We start from the raw sequence: 24,449 nt of genomic DNA, 5'->3' as shown, positions 1-24,449 counted from the left end.
GTCTGATTATGTGCAGCCCCCAAATTAAATAAACAAAATTAAACCAAAAAACGCAGGAAAAAATACATAAAAGGACAACAAAAAATACATCAAAGGACAACAAAATTACACAAAATAAAATGAAAAAAACACAGACAACAAAAATGCCTTCAAAAACATAACACCACAAATACACAAAATGATTCCAAAAACACACAAAATCAAAGAAAAATACACAAAACAAAAACACAAATGCAGTTTAATAATAATTCCTTATTTTTAAGTGTATTTTTTGTTTTCCTGCACTTTTGATGTAGATTTTTATCTCATTTCAGGTTTTAAACACTTTATTCCAGACATTGTAAACTGATGATGGCCTGAGGGCTACATGTCGCCTTTGGTCTGATTACAGATAGGTAGGTGGTCTCGTTGGGTTACAGGCAGGTGGTCTTTAGCGAAATCACTGGCAATACATACTCGAATCAAAAAGAAATATGGTTCGTCATCCTATCTGCAGATAATAGAGGACAGTGTTGAAGGGCTGATCATTCACGGTAATGACGGAATAAATCAAAGTAAGTCACCAGGGTGCAGAGCTCGCCACCATTTCCCACCACTCAGCTATTTTAGGAAGATGTTGCTCTTTTTGTGACTGGAGAGGGGCTTACACCAGGGACTGGCAACTCTATTACAGTGGGGGCCACAAAAATGTGATCCGATGTATCTGATCTGAGTGCCACATTATCAACATTCATGTTAGCATTTAGAATAATAACCGATCTGTGCATTAATACAGGGGGGGAAGGATTTGTCATCTATTTTTTTTGTCTTTGTCTGGTTTTGTTGTTTTGTCAGTTTTTAGTCATTTTGTGTGTTTTTGTTAATTTTTTTGTATTCTTGTTGCAATTATGTTTACTTTTCTGTCATTTTGTGCAATTTTGTGACAGTTTGTGTGTCTTTGGAGCCATTACATGTAATGTGTTGTATTTTGTGTTTTTGGAGTCATTTTGTTTGTGTGTCTGTCTTTGTCATTTTGTGTATTTTTTGTGCGTTTGTGTACTTTTTGCCATCAACTTGTGTGTTTTGGGAGTTATTTTGTCTATTATGTTCCTTCCAACTTCTTGAAATACATTTTTTTATTTTTTATTTTTTTTGGGGGGGGGGGGGGGGCGCACAGTTGCCTATGTCTGGCTTCCATTTCTGATGAACAGACCCCATGTCTAGTTCTCACTATAATTTAATAAATGTCAATAATTTCTTGCTCTGTCATTCATCAGATTCTCTGTAATATTCCGGTACAACAAACAGGGAGGAGGAGGGTTTCATTGTCACGGCACAACAGAGACAAAAAGGATGGAAAATGTGCATTAAGGAAACTTTGTAATACACATGAAGTAAAAGTCATTGGTGGTTTACAGCAGCGTGAGGTCATGCTGGTATCAGGGGGGACGGCATCCTGCCAGCTCACGGCTCCAAGTTTGGATGAGATACTTGAGCGGAGGCGCCGCCCGCACGCCTCGGGGCCTTGTGGTTGGTTTTCCCAGGCTGTTGTTATGACATTAAAACCCCCACTACAGCTCACTATTGTTGTTCCAGTTGTCCAATACAATTAGTGTTCCTACTTTCATCTTTAACACAGTGGTGGCCAATACTTGGAGATTGTTGTTCTATACTTGGCTGCTTCTCATGCAGTTTTATGGTAATTTTTTTTATTTGAAGGGGGGTTTTGTTTTTGTTCTGTTGCACTTTTGATGCAAACTTTTATCTCATTTTCAGTTTTAAACCCTTTAATACAGCTATGGGAAACTGACGGCCTCAGGGCTACATGTTGCCTTTGGTCTGATTATGTGCAGCCCCCAAATTAAATAAACAAAATGACACCAAAATTGCAAAAGAATTACATCAAAGGACTACAAAAATACACAAAAGTAACTCCAAAAACACACAAAAATGACAGAAAAATACACAGACAACAAAAACACAACTGTAGTTTTATGGTAATTATTTATTTATTTTGATATTTTGAAGGGGTATTTTGTTCTGTGGCACCTTTGATGTAGATTGTATCTCATTTCAGATTGTGAACCCTTTATTACAGGGCTACATGTTGCCTTTGGTCTGATTATGTCCAAAAATGCAAAAAATTACATAAAATTACATCAAAGGATGACAAAAATACATCAAAGCACAACAAAAAATACATTAAAGCGCAACAAAAGTACATCAAAAGACACAAACTACATAAATAAACAAAATACCTCCAAAAACAGAAAATTAAAGAAAAAAACACTACAACAAAAAGACAAAACTATACACAACTACAAAAGTACACAAGGGCTCTATGCTACGAATCTAGATAGTTATACTGTATCCTGAATTAGTCTCCGTTAGCGGGCTTCAACTAACCAAACATTCCCTGTCAGAGAGGAGCTGTCATACGACAGTCGATAACACGCTAATTTAGGCCAAGTGATTTCAGCCTGGGTACGTGCACGTTCACATGAAAAAGAAGATTGCAGCGTCTGACCAATCAATGGAGAACCTGGCAAAGCGAGCGTGTTCACAGGAGCAACAGCTTATGATCTTAAATAAATACAATGATGACAGCGAAGAGCAACTGTAGTGCTGCGCACCTGGAGGCAGAGCTTTTATACTTGCTTGGATCTGATCCACTTCATAACTTTCTCCCGATTGGTTGGGTGTTGTTTAAGTTTAAAATGATGAATAATTAAAATACATAATTCAGACCAAAAACAACACTGAATGATGAAAGAACACAGGCAGGAAACTGCTGACACTGTGAATGCGTAAAAGCATGAGATTATTTATAATATTAATCCATTGGATCATGGATCATGATATCCCATCCAAGGGATTCATATCATAAATAATGTGAGGCTTTTAAGCATTCACAGAGTCAGCTGATGAAGCCTGTGTCTCGATCTGTATGCACGGACGAGTGAAGTCATTACGGACGAGACACAGGCTTCATCAGCTGACTGTAGATCAGTCCATCAGATATAAATCTATACCTTTCCTAAAGGATGTCATCAGTAAATGAAAGAATTGCATCAATGTCTAAATATTCTTTCTCCTGTCAGCGTCAGCTCAGATCCACACAGTGACGTGTTCACACATCACCTTTTATTGGACAGCTCGCTTTCTAAGAGATCTGATTGGTCAGGAGGCGGGACTTTAGCACTCGCTAAGATCCTAGCCTGAGGAAAACCTGTTCTCGACCAGGTTAGTCATTCAGCATAAGTTACCATGATGATTTAGCTCCATAAGACGTTAGCGAGCTTCGTAGTCCAGCACACACTGATTAAATCCTGGAAGTTAGCGCGATAAAAAGTAATCTCGCTTCGTAACATGACGCCAAAAATACATGCAAACCCTTGGTTCTTTTCTCTATTAATGCTGAGATATTTGTTGATGTAACCCTTGGATCAGACAATAACGTTTTTGTGGCCCCTGCTGTGATAAAAGTTGCTCATCTCTGCTTTAATGCTTTCAAGTCAGGGATGAATCACTTTTAAAGTGGATAGATAAGTTTGTTTTTTTTTTCCGTTTCATCTTATGTACTGCAGTGTTTTTACGTCCATTTAAAAAAAAAAAAATGTTTTCTTCATGAACAACAGAGTTGTTTGTGTTTTACACAGGTCTGTCTAATGCATTCTTGCATTTTGTACGTTTTCTCATTCATTTTCCAAATCATGGATTCAAACAGGTTTGCTTTTGCTGTTTAAAACTGAGTGCACTGAATTTTTTTGTAGTGAACCTTTTACCAAACACATGGTCTTTTATACTTTTCTAAGCATTCATCAGACAAATGTTTAAAGCAGAAAATTATTTGAGAGCAAAGTGGTGAAAAAGATGAGAAAGGCTCTTTTTTTTTTATTATTCAAATGCAAAGAGCGTGAATGTATTTGGTAATATTTTTTTTCTTCCTGCTGGTGCGGAATTTAATTTTGAGATGAAAAGGTTTTTTATCTGCTCATAAGGCGAGTGGGTGGAAGTATCAGCATTAGGACAAAATATCAGCTAACACATGATAACTGCAGTGTGTACTTGGAGTGGCCTCAGCTCTATGTGGCAGTAATTGTAGCCCTACACTTATTCTTTAATTTTTAATAAAGCCTTCAGACTTTGAGATTTACTCCCATCAGTAGTGCTCACTTTGAGCTAGAATAAAGAAATGCCTCAGCTGTGTTTTGAGCTGCTATAGGTACCAAATACTGACAATATATTTGTGTGAAAACAATGTCTACAACAGAAATGGGCAACTGGAGGTCCGCGGCCCAATTTTGTGCAGCCTCCAAAGTAAACACATAAAATTACTCAAAGTACATGAAAGGAAAGAAAAATAAAATATCCAGAACAAAGAAAACATGAAAAAGACTACAAAAAATATTGCACAATTACTCCACAACACATAAAATGACAAATGTATAGAAAATGACTCCAAGAATATGCAATAAAAACACACAAACCCTTTGTTCATTACAAACGACAACAAAAATACATAAAATTTCTATGAAAACGTGCAAAATTCCAAACCAAATACACCAAATGACATGAGAGTTAAATTATCAAAACATCTCAAATAACACACAAGATGACTTCAAAAATACATAAAAAAATAAATGAAACACCACCATACATACAAAAAACTACAAAAATAGATAAAATGTCTCCAAAACACACAAAGTCGCAGAAAAATAGAAAACTTTAGTCCAACAACAAAAACACTCAAACCATTAGTCCTTTAAAAATGACAAGGACAATAAATAACATGGCCACAAAAACATGTAAAATGATCATAAAAACATACAGAAAAATACACCAAAAATACACAAGAAAATTGAATACTCAAAATTTCTTCAAAATACAGAAAATATACAAAACAACAACAAAAATATGCCAAATAAGAACAGAAAGCGACAAACTGCGAAATAACATACAAAAAATAAAATAAAAAGTACACAGTTATTCCATAAATACACAAAATGACAAAAACACACTTCTGATTATTAATGCTCAGATTGGTCATTATTCTAAATCAGTCACGGGCAACAGGCGGCCCTGGGGACACAAGTGGCCCTCAATCCAAAATAACACAAATTGACTTCAAAAATTCCAAAAATACACAAAATGACAAGACGGACACAAAAACCACTCAAACAAAATGACAAAAATACAGAAAACAACAAAAATGTAGAAAATGACAGAAAAATACACAAAATTACACAACACTAAAAAAAATAACAAAAACACACAATGACAAACCCCATCCCCCAAAAAACAAAAAAATAAACTTTTTCCCTATGTATTAATGTTCAGATCGGACATTATTCTAATGTTGATTACGTGACCCTCGGATCAGATACAATCACAGATGCTGTGATAAAATCCTTTCAGCATCAGCACACCTTCAAACAGCTTCAAATAAAGCTGCGCAACATTGCAGAAAACGTCCGATCGTTTGTTTTACGCAGCAAAATGTCATGTGACACATCCGCTCTTTACATGAAATTTACAATCGAAAAGGAAGGCAATCAAGAGAAGAAATGCATGGTTAATGAAAATCAGACATCTGAACATATCAGGATTTAATGCAGTTTGATGCAAAAATGTAAAAACACACACACACTGGGAGGCTAATCCTATTTCACATGTAATAATAAGCACCTGGGGAACAAGACACTGATAGCATCAGACAACAATTAATGCAGCAATGCTGATGCATCAATATTGGGGGGGTGGAGGATAATCATAATGGAATTAGTGGTAAATCAGGAGGCAAGTGACAGTTTACACACCTACTGACTGCCTCAATCACACACTCAATCATTGCACGGCTTTTTGGTTTATGTGCAAATGCTTCTTCACTGAGTGGCAACAACCTCTCCTGTTACAATTCTGTCAATTCCAAGGAATAAATAGTTCATAATGCACCACGAGTAGGTCAAAGCGTTTAAAAGCATGTCGTCACTTAGCAGCACAGCTATTAAACCACTTACGTAGCTAATTGAGCGTCGAAAAACACAAGTTGTTTTATGTGAGCTTATACAGACTTCCAATTGCTGCTCTTATTTTGTGAAATTAGCACCAGCGTGATATGAAAGTGGAGGCTAATGATGTCCAATAGATGTTTCCGTCTGTTTATGATATGGTGCATCCCTGATGTGTTGTTAAATTATACAAGGAGGTTCTGCTCAACTTCTGGATTCTCAACACAAAGCCTTCGCAGCCACATGACATCAAAGCGTAAGCTGTTTCCAGAGGTGAAAGTAATAGATTACAAGTACTTATTTTACTGTAAATGAGTTGCTTTTATAGGTACTATATCTCCAAATTCTTTTTACTTGTACTTGAGTACGTTATAAGATAACATATCTACACCCAGCCGTTCCTGAGTAAATTATAATTTGTGTTATCCCCGCCACAAAGTGGAAGGGGACATAGGTTTGAGCTCCGTCCATCCATCCGTGCGTCTGTCTGAGTTAAAGGGGACAGCTTTTCTTAGAAACCGTTTAAGATAGGATAACCAACTTCTGTGTGTGGCTTCAGGGTATCAATACATTGATGGTGTTCGAAAATGAGAAGCGCGCAATTTTTTTTCCGGAGTTATTGCCCTTGTTCCGTTTTTTTGACTCTGGTTGAGGTATCTTCAAAGGGGACAGCTTTTCTTTAAGATAGGATAACCAAATTCGGTGTGTGGCTGCAAGGTAGCAATACCTTGATGGAGTTCAAAAATTAGAAGTGTGCAATAATTTTTTCCGAAGTTATTGCCCTTGTTCCGTTTTTCTTTACTATGTTCGAGGTATCTTCAAACGGGACAGCTTTTCTTAGAAACTTTACTTTGACCTACATTTTTACTTACACAAGTGTTTTGTAATTGAGCAACGTTGTGTATTTTTTCTTTGGTGTCATTTTATTAACGTGTTTTGTGAGTTCAGGTGGTCATTTTGTGTATCTAATGTCGAATCTTTTTGTTTTTGTTGTTGCTTCTTTCTGTATTTTTGTTGACATTCTGTGAATTTTGCTGTTTTTTGAGTTATTTTGTGTATTATGTTGGGCTTCAGATTACTTTCAATTTCTTGAATTGCAATTTTTGGTGGCATTGTCTTGGGGGCCTCACACAATTAGACCAGGGGCCGCATGTGGCCCCCCAGGGCCGCCAGTTGCCCATGTCTGGTCTAGGCTAACATAACGTATTGCGATAGGATACAGCTACAGTTCAGCTTTCTGGTGTATGCATAGATCTGTGAAGGTAAGTAGTAACTTTTGAGTACTATTTAATAAGCTACTTTTTACTTGTACTCCTGTAATTTCTATCACGTAACAGTATTTCTACTTGAGTAGGATATATCAGTACTCTCTACACCTATGCCTGTTTCCTAACAAATGAAAATGAACTGTTGGGATTACAGTGTTGGTCTCAAGTATTTATTCTTTGATTCCAGAGGTTCTCTTTGTGTCAAAAATCAAATGTTTGTGTAAATATCTTGGCAGTCGTCGTCGTCTTGAGTGCAGCCTTTTTTTGCATTGTACATGCACGCCCAAGACTGGCTAATTTAAAGCAATTCATCCTACAATAGTTGCTGGAAGTATACACACCGATGTAATCCCTGCAGCCTGGATGTGTAACATTTCTCTCACATCCCACAGATTGCACCAACAGTCTTGTATCAGTAAAGAAAATGTGTGCAGAAATAGCTTGTTCTTTTGTTTTTATTTTATTTTTCTTTGTTCAAACCTTGACGCTACTTTAAAGACTTGGAGATGTAGCAAACCCCCCCACCCCCCATCCAACAACGTTCAGTCCTGCCATCCAAAACCTGATTTGTGTAACATGTGATATGTGCGTCTAGCTTATCTAGCTGCTGGTGCTTTATTTTTTATCTTACCTGTCTTAAAAGTACAGCTCATACATCTGAAGCTCTCGCTGTGGCGCAGCATCCCAGCAGAGCTTTGGTGGGTAGTGTGTTATATGCTAATGTAAGCTGGGTTTAGCATTGAGCCGTAGCATGTGCTCATAAAAAAAAACAATCAGGTGCAATCAGATCTGCTGATTGCACCTGCTAAACACCCAAAACCAAATTCTTTCTGCTGAAAACACATGTATTTGGTATGAAATAGTGTTGTTGATTGATTCCGTAACACTGTACTTGAAGTTTTATACATAAAGGCTGACATTACGCTGTCATTATTATGACATGACACCTGTCATGAGCATGAATAAGGTGTTATGAAGGCTGCCATTAAGTGTCATTCCTTACTCTAACCCTAACCCCAAAAATGCCAACATAGCTCCAAAGGTGTCATAATTTAGCGAACAACAGTTAATGACAGCCTTCATGACACCTTATTCATGTTAATGACAGCATAATGTCAGCCTTATACAGTATATAAAACAAGTAAAATATTACCCTTTATTCTTACCATTGTTAAACGTATGATTGACTGCCCTCTATGGGTTGAAACCTGGCTATTACAATCATATTACATTTTTGCTATGGCTGAAAATGGTGATTTAAGACATTTTGGTAGCTTTCTACGTCACAAACCATCACTGTTGGCCCCGCCCCTCCTACAAAAACGAGCACCCGTGGCCTCTACAATGCATGGCGAGTACGTTAGATTGAGGTAGTTGTGAATAGAGAGGTATCGTGAGTAGTGAGTATGCAGTTAGCGTAACTAAAATTGTTCATTGGAGATTTCATAGAATGGACGTGTCTTAATTGCTCCAGCAGCTCCGCCCATAATCCAGGCATTTTTATTTTATTTTTTCAGTCTAGATGCTTGTCAGCCAAACCCTCGGGGGTTTAGTTACTCTTTAATGTGCAGGTACTTTTTCTGAATTTCAATAAATTACAGCGTAACCATCTATGCTTGCTTGGGTAGAGTCACTAGTTTTGGGGTTCTCACGTCCGTCCAGTCCTGGAGAGAACCAGGGTAGCATTTAAAACATGCAGAACTACAGTACCCTTGCTCAGGTTCATAGAGTCACACTTTTTTTTTTCCCCATTGCACAGATTGAACCAATTAAAAATGAATTGGTCATTTTTGAGTAATTTTGAGTCATAACATGCACAAGCGTCTGGACTAACCATAACCTCTCACTATAAGTCACAACACAAATGTTATAAAATGATCCACGTTAACAAATGTAAAAAGAACACTCAGAGAACCTCAGCCACGTGCCAAATATCCTCTTTGCCAGATGTTGGCAGTCAGATCTAAATCTGTCATTCTTAATCATCGTACCATGATCCTACAATAACAATATGAAATCAAATGAAAAAAAAAAAATCATCAATCACAAAGCACAATTCAGATCTGATCTGGATGATTTTGGGAACCAACCCGACATAACGGAGTCACGTTTGGTCAACAATCTTTGTTGGCAGATATAAATCATTCACTTTTTGCCACCGTTTAAATACTTCAAACTCATTTTGGGCCAGGAAACATTTTTAATCACGTTACATTTTAACGTTAGGAGCTGCAGTTTGATGACGTGTGCACGGAGGTGAAAGTAATGGATTAGTACTCATGTTACTTGATCTTTTTTGAGTATATTTCTCAATCATTCATTTTAATTGTACTTATGTTTTAAATTAAGTACGTTAAATTTTTACATTTATACACCAAACCGTTATCGAGTAAATTCATATTTTTTGTTTTAAAATGGTCAACGGACATTGCGAAACTACAAAAAAATTAAATAACCAGACAACAATCAAAGAAGTGTACATTTTGACAAACCTTTTAAATCTGTTTAAATGCATTCCATCACCTCTGGTTCCTTTAATCACATATCACGTGATATATATATTATTTAAATGTATCTATGTGTTTTGTCCGCGAGAAACAGTCAACACGCCCGTTTTTGGGTCCCCTCTGTGTGGTGAGCTTTAAACATGAAGCTTTCATCCTCGTTTCCATGTAAATATTAAAATATCTCAAACAGAACAAGATTTAATTTTAAAACTGAAAACTGGATTTTGATTTTTCTGTATTTCTGTTTTGGTTTTAAGTTAATGAAACAAAATATTCATACTATTTGTTATTTTGATTTGGTTTTAAAATGCAATAACCAAAGAAGGGTACACAAATTATTTTATTTTATACAGATGCTTTGTGGAAAAAAAAATGAAATTCCAATTGTGTCAGACTTCACGCAAGATTTATTACCAAAAATAAACATGTGGGAGGCGTGAAAGTAACTAGTAACTTTTACTTAATTACTATTTAATTGATCTATTTTTTTTACTTGAGTATTTTATGTATGACTTACTTGAACTTGTACTTGAGTAGGATATATTAGTACTCTTTACACCATCGGGTGTTGGGCTGGTTTCTCACACTATCAAAGTAGTATGTTTTAAAAGAAGTCAAGTCATTTGTTACATTTCTACACCCAACCATTACTGAATAAATTATTATTTTTTTTGTTTTAAAATCATCAACGGACATTGTGAAACTACAAAAAAATTAAATAACCAAACAACAATCAAATGCATCACATCATAGCCGACCAATCAGATTAAACGTAACGCACCGCGCTCAAACAGCATCGAATGGAGGTTATTAGAGTTCATAAATGTAATGGTGTTATTATATGTTGACAAACCTTTTTATATACCGACGCCTGTGGAAAATGAATTAAGTTCTAATTAATTCCTTTTTAAATTTATACATGGGATTTTTACTGTATGTAATGGAACTGTGGCAAGATTTATTACCAAAAATAAACGTGTGGGATGAAAGTACAATTTTTTACTTGTACTTGAGTCAAATTTCAATTACGTAACAGTACTTCTGCTTAAGTAGGATAGATCAGTATTATTTACAGCTCTGGGTGTTGGGCTTGTTTCTCACACTATTAAAGTAGGATGTGGATAGTGGTGTTACATATGTCTACATTACAAGGTGTGACTAAATGTAAAAGGTTCAGGGATAATTTAGCTAAGTTGTGCTGTTTACTCTTATTTACGCCTGTCTGACAGCAGCTTCATCAGTTTGCCAGGAGGCTTTTCATGCTGCAATCTCATTAGCTCGACCCAAAGAACACTGACTGTGTGAAATATTGTGGCGTGTGACTTTAAAAGTTGAATCTCTAAATTATGCTCATCTATTTTGGTCCTTACAAATGCATTTTGATAACAATGATTGAGAGGAGGCCCCTGGTTTGATTTATCCTGCTTTCCTCAAACCAAACTGAATTATTCAGCCGCGTTGCCATCAGCCACTCTTTGACATTTGAGATTTATTGCCCTCGTGGGTTTTGGCCAAAGGAATTCAGTTCGATACCTTTGGGTGGCGCGAAGATGAATCCAAATATCACTGTTTGCCTTCACTGCTGCACTATTATTGATTCTTTAACGCTGTGAACCTTGACTAATGCCTTCACTGAACATGTTAGCAAGCGGCGGCGGCTGCTGCTGTCCTTTGCAGCAGTCGCACATCAGTTTAGCTCCAGACGTTTTGCTATCGCTCTCCGTTGTGACTCCTGCTTCCTTTTTACAGCAGTTAGAACATCTGATGACTTTTTTCTTTTACACATTTTTGGCAAAGCGACCAGGGCAGGGACCCACATCATCTGCCTGCCATCATTCTATAGCCTGTCGGACTAGATAAGATAAATTGCTGCTGTTTGTGTGTCATTAGAAGTGGGAGTTTGCATTTCCTCAATCTGAAGCTATTTTTCTCTGTCAAGGTCAGGGATGGGAAACTTATTACAGCAGGGGCCACAAAAATGTGATTGTCTGATCTGAGGCCCACATTATCAGCATTCATACCAGTGTTAATAACGACTTATCTGAGCATTAACACAGGAAAGATCATAGGGTTTTTTTGTCATTTCATCATTTATCTGTCATTTTGGGAATTTCTGCTGACATTTTGTATATTTTTGTTATTTTTTAAGTGCCTTTTTGGATTTTTTTCTGTATTTTTGTTGTTTTGGGTATTTTTGCCATCATTTTATGGAATTGTTTGCATTGTGTGTTTCTTTGCTGTCGATTTCTATATGTATTGTTGTTTTGTGAGTTTAGGTGGTTGTTTTGTGTGCCTGATGTCTTTTTTGTGTGTATTATGAGTCTTATGTATTTTTGAAACTTTTGTGTTATTGTTGTCGCTTCGTGTTGTTTTTTTTGTGTATTTTTTGAGTTATTTTGTGTATTATGTTGGGCTTCATATCTCTTCCAATTTAAATTACAGTTTATGGTGGAACTGTCTTGGGGGCCGCACAGTATTAGACCAAGGGTCGCATGTGGCCCCCGGGCTGCCAGTTGCCGATGTCTAACATAGCGTATTGCTATTCGATACAGCTAAAGTCCTGCTTTCTGAGGTTTGCATAGATCTGCATTTTATATATTTGAGTGTTTTTTTCCGACCAGCATTTTAGCCTAGATCAGAATAATTGGGACTTAAAGAATGACACTGCAAAGAAGAACAAAGTACGGAGTGCAATTAAGACACACATTACTCCTCCCGTACCATCTTTCTGCACTCTCTGTGTCACCAAGGTGACATTGCTAAGGGCGCTTCGTTTTTTTTTTATCAGGTACAGAGAACCCACACTTGCATTCGCATCATTAATCATTTCACTAGCTGTGATGTCGACATTAAAGCCCCTTTTTTTTTTTTTTTCCCTGCGACATGACTTAAATTAGCTTTTGATTAAAACGAATTATCACTTTCTTTTATGTTGCTGTGAAAGAAACCAGATTCATTTGGGACAATGCTAAGAAATTACAACCTATTTCACAGATTTGTTCACACCTACAGCTAATTTAAGGCGACATCCTCACAGAGACGATTCATTTTAGGTTCTCGCCCTGTCCTTGTTTACTAAAAAAAACTACACAGATGCAGAAAAACAGCAATAACTGCACTGCATTTGCCAAGGCCTGCATTTAAGTTTAGAAAATACATTATAAAGATACAAATAGCATGTGCAGTAAGATACACAAATAGAGGAAAGAAAATAGTGTGTGCAAGAAGTACATTATTGTTTTAACATTTAGACCTACCTACGGATTTGTTCTTGGACAGTTTTATGGACTGTTACTGCCATATAATCCTGACTTTTACTACCCACCAGTGGTAAGAAAGCAGGGTTACTTTCACACGCCTATTCATCTTATCTAAAGCATTTTTTTTGCCAGTTGATACAGAAATAATGAAGCTGCATTTTGAGATTTTTTCACCCTAGAACGCATCTTCACATAATACAGTTGTTGGGCCCGTTAAGATTTTATTTCTCTGTTAATGCCGCAGACAATAAAGACCTCGTGCGTTATTCAAGTGAGTGGAGGGCAAACAGTTATCAATCATGCTTTGAAATCTAACCCCAAACTTCTCAATGTGAGGTCTGAGTTAGAATCTTGGCCATAGTGTTCAATTTTCACATTTATACAGTGTTGGCGTCATGGGGGGGCATTCGCAGGCAGTGCGAATGCCCCCTACACACACACACTCTTCCCACTACAGGGGGAGCTTTTTAGTAATCAAAGATATCTGATTGGCTATCGCAACAAACTGTGTCCATTCACTGACAGCGGACTAGAGTCTGCTCCATAGGTATAATATACTGTGCTGTAATTGTTTTACATTTGTGCTATTGAACGTACCCTAGAGCTGTTGTTAGGATCAGCCAATAGAATGTGTATATGTCTATGGTCTGCTCTGTTGATTCATGTGACGTCACTCACATTGCTGCATCGTGACAAAGCGAGAGTGCTGAAATAATCAAAATGCCCATGTTTTGTGTAGTTTACGGCTGCTCCAATCGTTCTAATCGAGAAAAGGGAAAGAGATTTTATAGAGTACTGAAGATTGTCGTTCACAAAGGTGAAAAATGTAAAAAGCTCACAGAACAACGCCGTAAAAAGTGTATTTTAAACCTATGTCTGCGGTTGGGAGGAGCAGAGTCTGCTGATGCCTGTGTCTGTAGCGACCACTTGGTCAGAGGTATGTTAGCGAGCTAACTTTGTTTTTGTGGCTGTGTTTATAGAGCATTAGGTTGTCGTTAAATGCTCATTTCAAATCTCATGTATCCTTGACTGTCAGGCGAACGTCATCATTCAGATGTTTTGGAAATTGTTTACATTATAGCTGTTACTGCGACTGTTTTACCATTATCAGACTGTTTTGAGTAGTCGTTAGCCTCCTATTATAAGCAAACTGTGCTTGAATTATTTGTAAAAGCTTCATAGTAAACCATAACATATCATTTTGTAAATAGGCCTTAATAAAGAAAGTAGTGCAGGTGATTTTTTTTTTCTTTCTGAAGCATTTTTAATGGTACAATAGGCAAAAATATGAAATGATTATAAAACACAGAAACAAGCTACAATTATATCATGTAAAGGATTTTCAATATCCGCGAGTTGTGAAATAACTCAAAGTTGGAGTCCAAAAAAAAAATAGAGATGTTGCATGAATAAAAATTGGTTTTAATCCCAAGAAAAAGTAACCTTTATACTATAAATTAAATCACAGATGAGATTTGTTCTTACATTCCCACATGCAGTTATGGGCCAATGAAAATTGTAAAAAAAACAAAAATTTCAGGAGACTGTCACCTAATAACCAATGCATATACTGTATGTGACTAACCATTAGTGATGTGAACAGTCTATGTTCATAGCTCAAAGCTGATCAAATCCCAGGGAGCCAAGGCATATGTTAATTGTTTACTGAAGATCCAAACATGAGCCCGAAACCTCGACAAACTTTTCTCCAAATTGTGAGGAGCTGGCATGTCCACCAGATAGGATGTATAGCAGAGCTTTATGTATATTCTGAGATAGTAGGTGAAGCTTCATTCATATACCATATTTTAATTTGTTATGTGATGTAGTTCCTGAGATATTGGAAGCTGAAAATGGAAGAAAAATTAAGGACGCCCGACCTTCACTAAATTGTTCATATCTCAAGAAGTATTCATCTAATCAAACTAAAAATGCCAGTGCCAGTTTGAATTATTAAGGAACAAATGGTAAAAAAATTCTGAGTTGTTTGAGACCGAAGTGCGTGAGATGTCCTGAAAATGTGCTGAAATGACCTAGAATGAGCCTTATTTCATTATTTTCAAACTATTTGGATGTAACGTGTTGAGACTTTTGCTTCTGAGTTTTATGCATCCAATAGAACCACCACGTAGCTATAGTCACCTGATGAAGGGTTAGCAGGAGGATTACAGTGAAGCCGTGAATGATCCATGTCACACACACTGCATTCTATCCTCCACCGTGCCCGTAAGTGATAGAAAGCTGTTACACAAACAGACATTAAAATTCAGGTCAGAGTGTATAAAGCTCAGTTGTTATTTGTCGCTTTTGCCTCTCGCTACAGTCAACCTCTGAGTCCAATGAGCCTTTTTCATCACACTGTGGGTTTCATTTAGTGAGCAGACACATGGATCACGGTTCAATTAAAGTCCCAAGGTCGCACGTTTTGATGGCGTCACACATACAGCCTTTCCCACACGGACCTATTTGTCTTTGTTAGAGGCTGGTGTATAATGCTGCTGGATACAAAAGATAGATTGGTCAGATCGTCCCGTCAAGAGTTTCTGCCAGCACCCGTGCCTTCATTTGAATTTGTCCTTCAATCAATTTAAATCAATGAAAGGAACTAATCAGAGAGGGCAGCATGCTCACTTTCACTTACAAGCAGAATTTCAACTGCGTACGGCAGAGATTCTCAACCTTGGGGTCACGAGACACTGGTAGGGGGTCGGCAAATTCAGATTTGAACAATTTGAGTCAATTTTTGCTTTTTATTTTTACCCATTTTCTGCTACTCCACCAAACTTGCCATATTTTAACCCATTTCCATCACTTTTTCTTACCATATTTTTACTCCTTTTAATGCATGTTTATGACATTACTCCCATTTCTGACACTTCTCCATCAAATTCCAAAGCCTTTTCTGCACATTTGTTCCACTCTGAAGACATTTTTAGAACTTTTAAACCCTTTCCCACCTAATGTCATATGATGACCCGCTGACTTTGAACTTCTTCACCATATTACACGCTTTTTTTTTTTCTTTTGCCAATTTAACCACATTCATTTGCCCATTATTTGCCAGTTTAAACTCATTGTTCCTACTTTTTTTTAATTACATTAACGTAAATTCTTCAAAGACGTCTCATGTTCCTCAAGGAATTTAAACACAATTGAATGCTATTTGTAGCCTTGAAGGCCACTTTCAAGACTTTTAAACTTCTTTTCACCATATTTCATGCTTATTTTTTGCCAATTTATCCATATTCACAATTTGTCATCCCTGTTATTTGCCAATTTAAATTGTTCCAATATTTACACTTTTAACCCTTTTTTTTTTTTACAACTTTTTCTGTCTGTTTTTGGCCAATTTTAACTAATTTCTGTGGTTTTTAAAATCCCATTTCAACACCTTTTCCACTATTTTTGGTCACTTTAAACCCATTTTATTTCTGATTAAATCAAGGATTTACATCTTTGAGATGATTATATACTATGGTGCAAATGATGCTAAACTTCTTAGACAACAGTGGATATTATTCACCATCATATTGCTGACTTTATACCCCCTTATAGAAGGCCATGGTACCGTAGTGGAACCTTTATTTTGGGGGTCAAGGGCTGGAAAGGTTGAGAACCATTCAGTGGTGTCATAGATCTGCTAATTAGAACAGAGGCAAGTATGAATTCACACAACTTGTTCAATGTGAATAATTGAGTGCTTCCAGCATGCACTTTTATCCCTCTTTGATGTTTCCATTCCTTTGAAGAGAGGCTTACTATAGCACTTCTCCTCTCCCATCATAAAAGGACGCCTTAAATCTTATAAAAATTACTTATCAGACATGACTCACCAAATCTGGCGAGTCCTCAGTGAAATATATACAGCGTTATAAGGGGGCGTGTTTATGTTTACCACCTCCGTGTAAGTTTGGATAAACATGCTCCCAGATTAATTAAAAGACCTTTTTTAAAATAAAAATCCTTTACTATTGGACACCACTACAAGCACATAATCCTGCTGAAGTAGGAAATATTCACGGTCCGGCCACTACGTGCCTGTGAACACTTTTAATGAGCTGTGCTATGTGTGCTTTTCTAAAATAAAACAAAAATCAAAAAACAAACTCATTCCAGTCACTATGAACACTATCTTTTCATTTGTCAAATTCCTCTTTTCTGAAGTAAAACACGCAGACAGCAATGTTTAGATAAAGAATACACATAAGGAGTGTAATTACTATGTTTTACCATTATTTATTATTGTCCTTGAAGCAACACTTCTGACTTAAACATGTATAGACAGTAGTATGGGGCACCAATTGTAAAGTTTTGCCTGCTAAAATAAACTGCAACAAACCACATTTACAAAATGTATGTGAACATTTTTATGTTACTTTTCACCAGATTTACTGCAATGTTTGAGAAATGTGTAATATTCACTTTTCTCGTAAAAAAAATTTAAATGTTAAATATAAATGTTAATTGCTAAATCTAAATCTAAATGTTAAAGGTTTAATCTAAATATGAAATCTTAATATTGATCGCAATCACTCCGTCCTGAATAGACGAGTCAATGAGATTTTATCTTGATAAAATTTGCATTTTAGCTAAATATTTAGTTCCACCCGTAGATTTAACATTTAGATTTAGATGTGACATTTCGATTTAACATTGACATAGTTTTACAAGAAGAGTAAATATCACAAATTTCACAAACATTGCTGTAAATCTGGTCAAATGTCAAATGATGTTTATTTTAGCATGCACAACTTTACAATCGGTGCGCCATACAGGAGCAGTACAACATAAACATTTACATATACACATGTTTACAGGGAATTATTTAAGCCTTGCTAATTTCGGTGATTTACCTTTTATCCATTTGAGTGCTGTCAATGTTTATTTATCTGTGATATATAAATAACAGTATCATTGTCTAAGGTGTCAAATTAAACTTTTTATGTGTTATGAGTAACTGTTGTCACTGTTATAACCAGATGTGATCTATTTTTACATGAGTCTATCTTACATACACATCAAAAGACTCTTTTTTTTTTCTTCTCCCATGAGAGTAACACCTACTAAATATGATAAAACGTGTTTTATTCGCAGGCATCCTAAACAAAGGGAGCGGAGAGAACCAGTTCATCCCACTCCTACCTCCTGTGATTAAATAATAAATCTAAATCTAAATGTTGAATTTTTAATTTAAATATCAAATCTGAATGTGGAGCACAATCACTTCAATTTTATTTTGGTACTTCCATTCAATTTGCATTTTAGCTAACTATTTCGATCCACCTGGAGATTTAACATTTAGATTTCACATTTAATAGTTAACATTTAGCATTTAGATGTAACATTTAAATTTAACATTGAAATATTTTTTTACAAGAAAAGTAAATATCACATATTTCACAAACATTGCTGTAAATCTGGTCAAAAGTAAGATAAAAGACTCTTTTTTTTATTTTTTTTTAACTCCCATGAGAGTAAACACCTACTAAACATGATAAAACGTGTTTTATTCCCAGGAATCCTATACAAAGGGAGTGGAGAGAACCAGTTCATCTCACTCCAACCTCCTGTGATTTCCACTGTGATGGGTAACGGGCGACGCAGGAGCATCTCGTGTCCGAGCTGTAACGGCCAAGCTCAGGGCAACAAGCTACTGGCCCCCGTGGCTCTGGCCTGGGGCATCGATGGGAGTCTGTACGTGGGAGATTTCAACTACATCCGACGCATCTACCCATCTGGGAATGTCACAAGTATAATGGAGCTCAGGTGAGATCAGTTTGATCATTTCACATTCAACTAACGTGTTTCTTACAACTTTGCTCGTGTGTGCGTGTACCTTTCAGACATTTGTAACTAAAAACATAAAAACATGGTGCGTTTAGCTTTTGGGATCTAGACGTTCCACTTTAAGCTGCTGGAGACGATATATATATATATATATATATATATATTGATCTGATAAAGACATAGTGTAGGCCTAAATAGGAGAGATTTTTGGGGTCCATCCATAAAGTCAGCAAAATGATGGTTCATTGTTCTATGAATCTGTGATCACCACATTTATTTATTGATCTGAATAATATCCACTGTTATCCAGGAAGCTTATGATTATTTGCGCCATAGTATATAGTCATCTTAAAGATGTAAATCTTTGTATCATTCACAAATAAATCGGGTTGAAAGCGACCAAAAATGATGGAAAATGTGGTGAGATGGGATTTTAAAAACCAGAGATATTAGTTAAAAGAAGCAAATTAGAGTGGGCAAAAATTGGACATAAAAAGTGTTAAAAAAAAAAAAAAAAAAAAAGTAAAACAGACATTTCAATAAAATAAAAAAAAAATAAAAAAACTACTTACCGTACAACCCTGCTACACTGCCACAGTTCAGCCATAGCCAAACTGAAACCAGTGCACATGTGGTCTAGATTAGCTCATTAAGACCCACAGAGGGTGGTGCATTCAAGGACACTAGGAGGAAATGTACAACTCACCTCACTACATATAGATACATTCAGTTTTATGCTAATTTTAAATCAGTTTCCTCCATATCCTTATCTTTGTTATAAAATCACACCTTATGTGTGCAATAAGGATGATTTAATCCAGCGATGGGCAACTGTTATCACAGCATGGACCACAAAAGTGTTATTGTCTGATCAACATTAATACCAGTATTAAAAACAACGACCAATCTGAGCATTAACACAATAAAGAAAAAAATATTTTTTGTTGTTGTTTGTAATCTATTTGTCTAGTTTTTCTGGAGGTTTTAGTCATTTTTAGTGTTTTTGGAGTCATTTTGTGTATTTATCTGTGATTTTGGGAATTTCTACTGACATTTTGTGTAATTTCTGAGTCATTATTTGTCTTGTTGTTATTCCTTGTGTGCCTTTTTGGAATTTTGTGTAATTGTTAGTATTGTGTGTTTATTTGGTGTCACTTTATATGTGTTGTTTTTTTGTGAGTTTCGGTGGTTGTTTTGTGTGGATTGTGAGTCTTTGTTGAGTATTTTTGGTATTGTTTTTTTGTGTTTTTATTGTTGTTGTTGCTTTGTGTATTTTTGGTGACATTCTGTGCATTTTGCTGTTGTTTTGCGTGTGTTTTGGAGTCATTTTGTGTATTTTGGTTATTTTTTATGTGCCTTTTTGGATTTTTTTGAGTCATTATATATGTTTTTTGTTATTTCCTGTGTGTTATGTTATTTTGTATATTATGTTGGGCTTCATGTTACTTAAACTTTCTTTTAGTGAACTTGTCTTGGGGGGGGGGGGGGGGCGCACATTTAATCCCTCATTGGCCGACTCAATGGTTTCTTTCGTTTAATGTACATTCAACTTTAGTGACAAAACACATAAATTCAGTCTGATATTAGATTGTGACTCCAATGGCCAGAATTCATTAAATATGTATATTGTCCGTGGTCATATTGAGAAGTCGTCTCTGTTGGTCGTAACTGTGTCGCAGCGTCTCCTCTTTCTTTCTTTATTTATTTATTTCTGACAAACACAATGTCATCGCTTATGACTTTCTATCTTGTCTGATCTGGTTTCTTCAAGGAGACTGCTTTGACTTTCAGTTGTTTGTTTTTCTTCAGCAGACCCAGTTGAAGAAAATGATGGGGGTTTTTTTCTAAAGAATTGTTATATGAACACTCTGCCCCGCCGCAGCGCCGACAATACACGGTGTAGTGTAGGTATTTAGCAAACAAACAAGGCGACAGCATAAGTCAGCGCTGTGACACAAATGGGCCAAAAACAACCTTGAAAATGAAGTCAAAGTATCTCTTTAAAGACGCCACAGTTCTCAATCTTACTGATTTCCTTGCTTTTTTCCCTGTTCTCTGTTTGTAGAAATAAAGACTTTAGACACAGGTAGGTTTCATCATATCTGTGCATGTCTCCCTGTATCAGGTCTGTGCATCATTTTATAATCGCATCTCACTTTATGGTTTTTTTAAAAAAGACACATTTTTTCTGTTTTTTTTTTTTTAAATATCGTTTTACAGTTTTCTTTGTTCTGCAATTAATTATTACAACAATAATCTATCAAACAAACCAGGTTCAGAGATGACAACAGAACAATTTTCAAAAATGTATAGAAAAGAAACATGAATTAGAGACCTGCATTTAATGCATTAGAGCAGTGGGTCTCAACCTTTTTAGCCTGCGACCCCCAAAATAAAGGAGCTGTACCTGAAGGTGGTTGAACACAGACATGAACATTGAAGAACAGTCATGTGGAGACAGGCCCATCTATATCAGGGAATAAAGGGGAGACATTTTTGGGGTCCATCCATAAAGTCAGCAAAATGATGGTCCATTGTTCTATGAATCTGTGATAACCACATTTATGTATTCATCTAAATATCCACTGGTATCCAGGAAGTTTATTATTATTTGCACCATAGTATATAGTCATCTTAAAGATGTAAATCCTTGTTTTAAGCAGAAATAAAATGGGTTAAAAGTGAACAATAATGTTGGAAAAGGAGGTGAAATAGGATTTTAAAAACCACAAAAATTGGTTAAAAGTTGCAAATTAGAGTGGCCAAAAACGGACAGAAGAAGTGATAAAAAGGGTTCAAGGGAGGGGGAGTAGGAACATTTAAACTGGCAAATAACGGGCATTACAAATCGTGAATGTGGTTAAATTGGCCAAAAATAAGCATGAAATATGGTGAAAAGAGGTTAAAAGGAGCAATAATGGGTCAACATAAGCAATGTTAGGTGGAAAAAGTGGTGAAATGGGTTTATAAGTGCTGAAAATGTCTTAAAAGTGGACAAAATGTGCAGGAAAGGCATTGAAATTTGATGGAGAAGTGGCAGAAATGGGAGTAATGTAGCAAAAATGCATTAAAAGGAGCAAAAATATGGCAAGAAAAAGTGATGAAAATAGGTCAGAGTATGGTAAGTTTGGTGTACAGTAAGTGCAGAATGACGGTAAAAGGGACGCCTTGCATTATAGAACTGCATACATTGACAGAGGCTCTCAAATCTAAATACAAGAGTGGATGTGAATGTGATCAGGTGACAGTGTTGCTCATAATTACTTCTGCAATGATGGCGTTTGGCAGAGGTTCTAATACCTCTGTATTCAACACAAAGACAATGGCTTTGTCTCAAATGAAAACACACTCTGGTGGAATTTCACTCATCCTAATGATAAACTTCATTACAAGTGCCCAGTCGGCCACACAGATTAAACTCTTCATATCATGGCACGGCCTCAGGAAATAGATCAATTGATCAATTCTATTGGTATTGGTAAGATGAGTGTGAGCTACTTTTTCAGGGGTTTGTGATATACCAGTTCATAAAAAGACCATGGATTTAAAACTAAAAAAATGTTGGAAGGAAGGAAAGCTTCGTTGAGCAGTGGGTTGTAATCTACGTGTCAGCGGGAATGTCCAGGATTAATTTTAGGCTGCCACTTTGAAAATCTGCAGCTTAATTGTGTGCAATGATTTGAAGGCAGACCCCAGCTTCAGTTTAAACCACATCTTTCATCTCGACATTATCTGGGCTTCGTTGGCCAATGCAGACTGTGGTGAGCAGGTCAGTGAGAGGCCATGGTGTAGCTTTTATAAATCAAATGTTATGAGGTATAAAAAGTGAGCTTCCATCCACATGCTTTGGAGCCTTAAAAGTCTGAGACCCCAATATTTTTTAAAAGGAATTATAATGGGTCAATTATTATTTAATATTAGAGATGGCTGTTTGAGTAGTAACATTAAGGACAATTGAAAGCCAAAGAAAATTGGATAAAAGCACGGTAAATTGTACCTTTAAGATCTATTGTAGGACACTAATAATCACTGCTGCTTTTCAGGATGATTGTAGTTAAAAGCTGCAACGATGTAGCAAAAAGTTAAAACTGCTTAAGCACATAAATCACATTTTAAAAACTGTACCTCATATAACAGCAAAGAAACACAATAAATCATGGTAAGAATGAAATTAAAAAAAAAAAACTTTCCTGTCTTCACCTTCTTCTCCTGGACTCCAAATCCCAACAATACAAAATCTTTCCAAAGTTCATGAAGGTAATTTGTCAATAACTTATTTGTTATTGTCAAAGTCAAAAACATTTGCGACCAAATATTTTCACCGGTATTTATTTATTTGTTTGTCTGTTAGCAGGATTATGTCAAAGTTACTTTTAACAGATTTTAACAAAATTTTTACCAAATATAGACCAAACACCATTCCATTTAATTTTGGAGGGGATCAGGATGAATAAACTAACAATAAACTGATTCTGTGACTGTTTCAATAATCAAAAAATCCATATCTATCATCATTGGCTAAAATTTCAAAAAATCATATTTCGGTTTGTAATTGACTGAAATTTCACTCAGTTATGATGGGATGGTTCCTTAAAAACCCCACCAAGTTTCATAAAGATCAAATCCAGGTCGCGCATTTCATTTAGATTTTTCAAAAATAATGGGGTGTACATTTTGATATAATGTATGGTGATTAATGTGGATTTAAATTTCTTCCGAGCATTTAAAGTGTGAATGTTCATGGCACCACGATCAGAATCATTGATCAGTGTTTTCCAACCTTTTCGGTCTCGTGTACTTCCCGATCCTCTCTTTGAAATTTGGGGTACCCCTTCGTCATTCCAGTTTAGTACCCATTATTTATTTAATTAGTACCCCTTGTTTTTTTTTTTACATGTTGTTGTTTTCCAGCTTGAACAACAGCATCCTATACACGCTAGGGCTCGGCAATATATCAAAATAATATCGAGTTTTGGCGACATAGAAATTTACAATATCACCTATATTGATATATATATATATATACAGTTAGAATGGATCACTCTGTCCGTCCTAACCCAGACCTTCCTCTAAACAAGCCACACTACAGAACTCACTCACACGTGCTGTCCCTTAGAGGACAAACAGCCAAAAGTGGCACATATTGTGCAGCGGTTTGTTAATAAATGAGTGTATGTGGCATTTTGCATCAGCAAATTTAACCCTGAATTGTCTTTCTGGTAAGACTTTATTGAGTTAAAAATATTGATTTATGTCGTATATCGCCATTTAGAGAAAAAAATATTGAGATAAGAGTTTTGGTGCATACCGCCCAGCCTTAATACGGTTCATCCTGAACAAAACATTGTCTTTAGATATGCAGTTGTTTTCTAGTGTGTATTGATAAATAGTGTATATCAAAAACATTTCAATTTAATAACGATCATTTTCAATGTGAAAGTAAAGATTCTCTCGAAAAACAAGTCCTCATTTTTTGCATATTCAATTGACGCTGTTAATTGTCCAGAATAAACTATCAGGGAGACAAACATTTGGAATACGCTACCATTTATATGCATTATTTCCATTGCATGACAGTTTTGTGTCTCATCATACTCACAAGGCCATTCTTGCATGTTTTGTCCGTCTGTTCGCTGC

General features: G+C 36.1%; 1 protein-coding gene across 7 annotated transcripts in view; it reads left to right on the top strand.

Moving 5' to 3' along the window:
• Positions 1-24,449, top strand: part of LOC114470578 (teneurin-3) — a 293,284-nt gene that overhangs the window by 249,492 nt on the left and 19,343 nt on the right. For all 7 annotated transcript variants that reach the window (XM_028458826.1, XM_028458831.1, XM_028458830.1 and 4 more), the window contains 2 exons: positions 18,542-18,791; positions 20,878-20,898. In XM_028458826.1, the coding sequence (XP_028314627.1) occupies positions 18,542-18,791; positions 20,878-20,898 (271 nt within the window). The remainder of the gene's footprint in view (positions 1-18,541; positions 18,792-20,877; positions 20,899-24,449) is intronic.

The sequence above is a fragment of the Gouania willdenowi genome, chromosome 10 (assembly GCF_900634775.1).
Source record: "Gouania willdenowi chromosome 10, fGouWil2.1, whole genome shotgun sequence".
Lineage (NCBI taxonomy): Eukaryota > Metazoa > Chordata > Actinopteri > Blenniiformes > Gobiesocidae > Gouania > Gouania willdenowi.
This window is presented reverse-complemented; position numbering and strand designations above follow the sequence as displayed.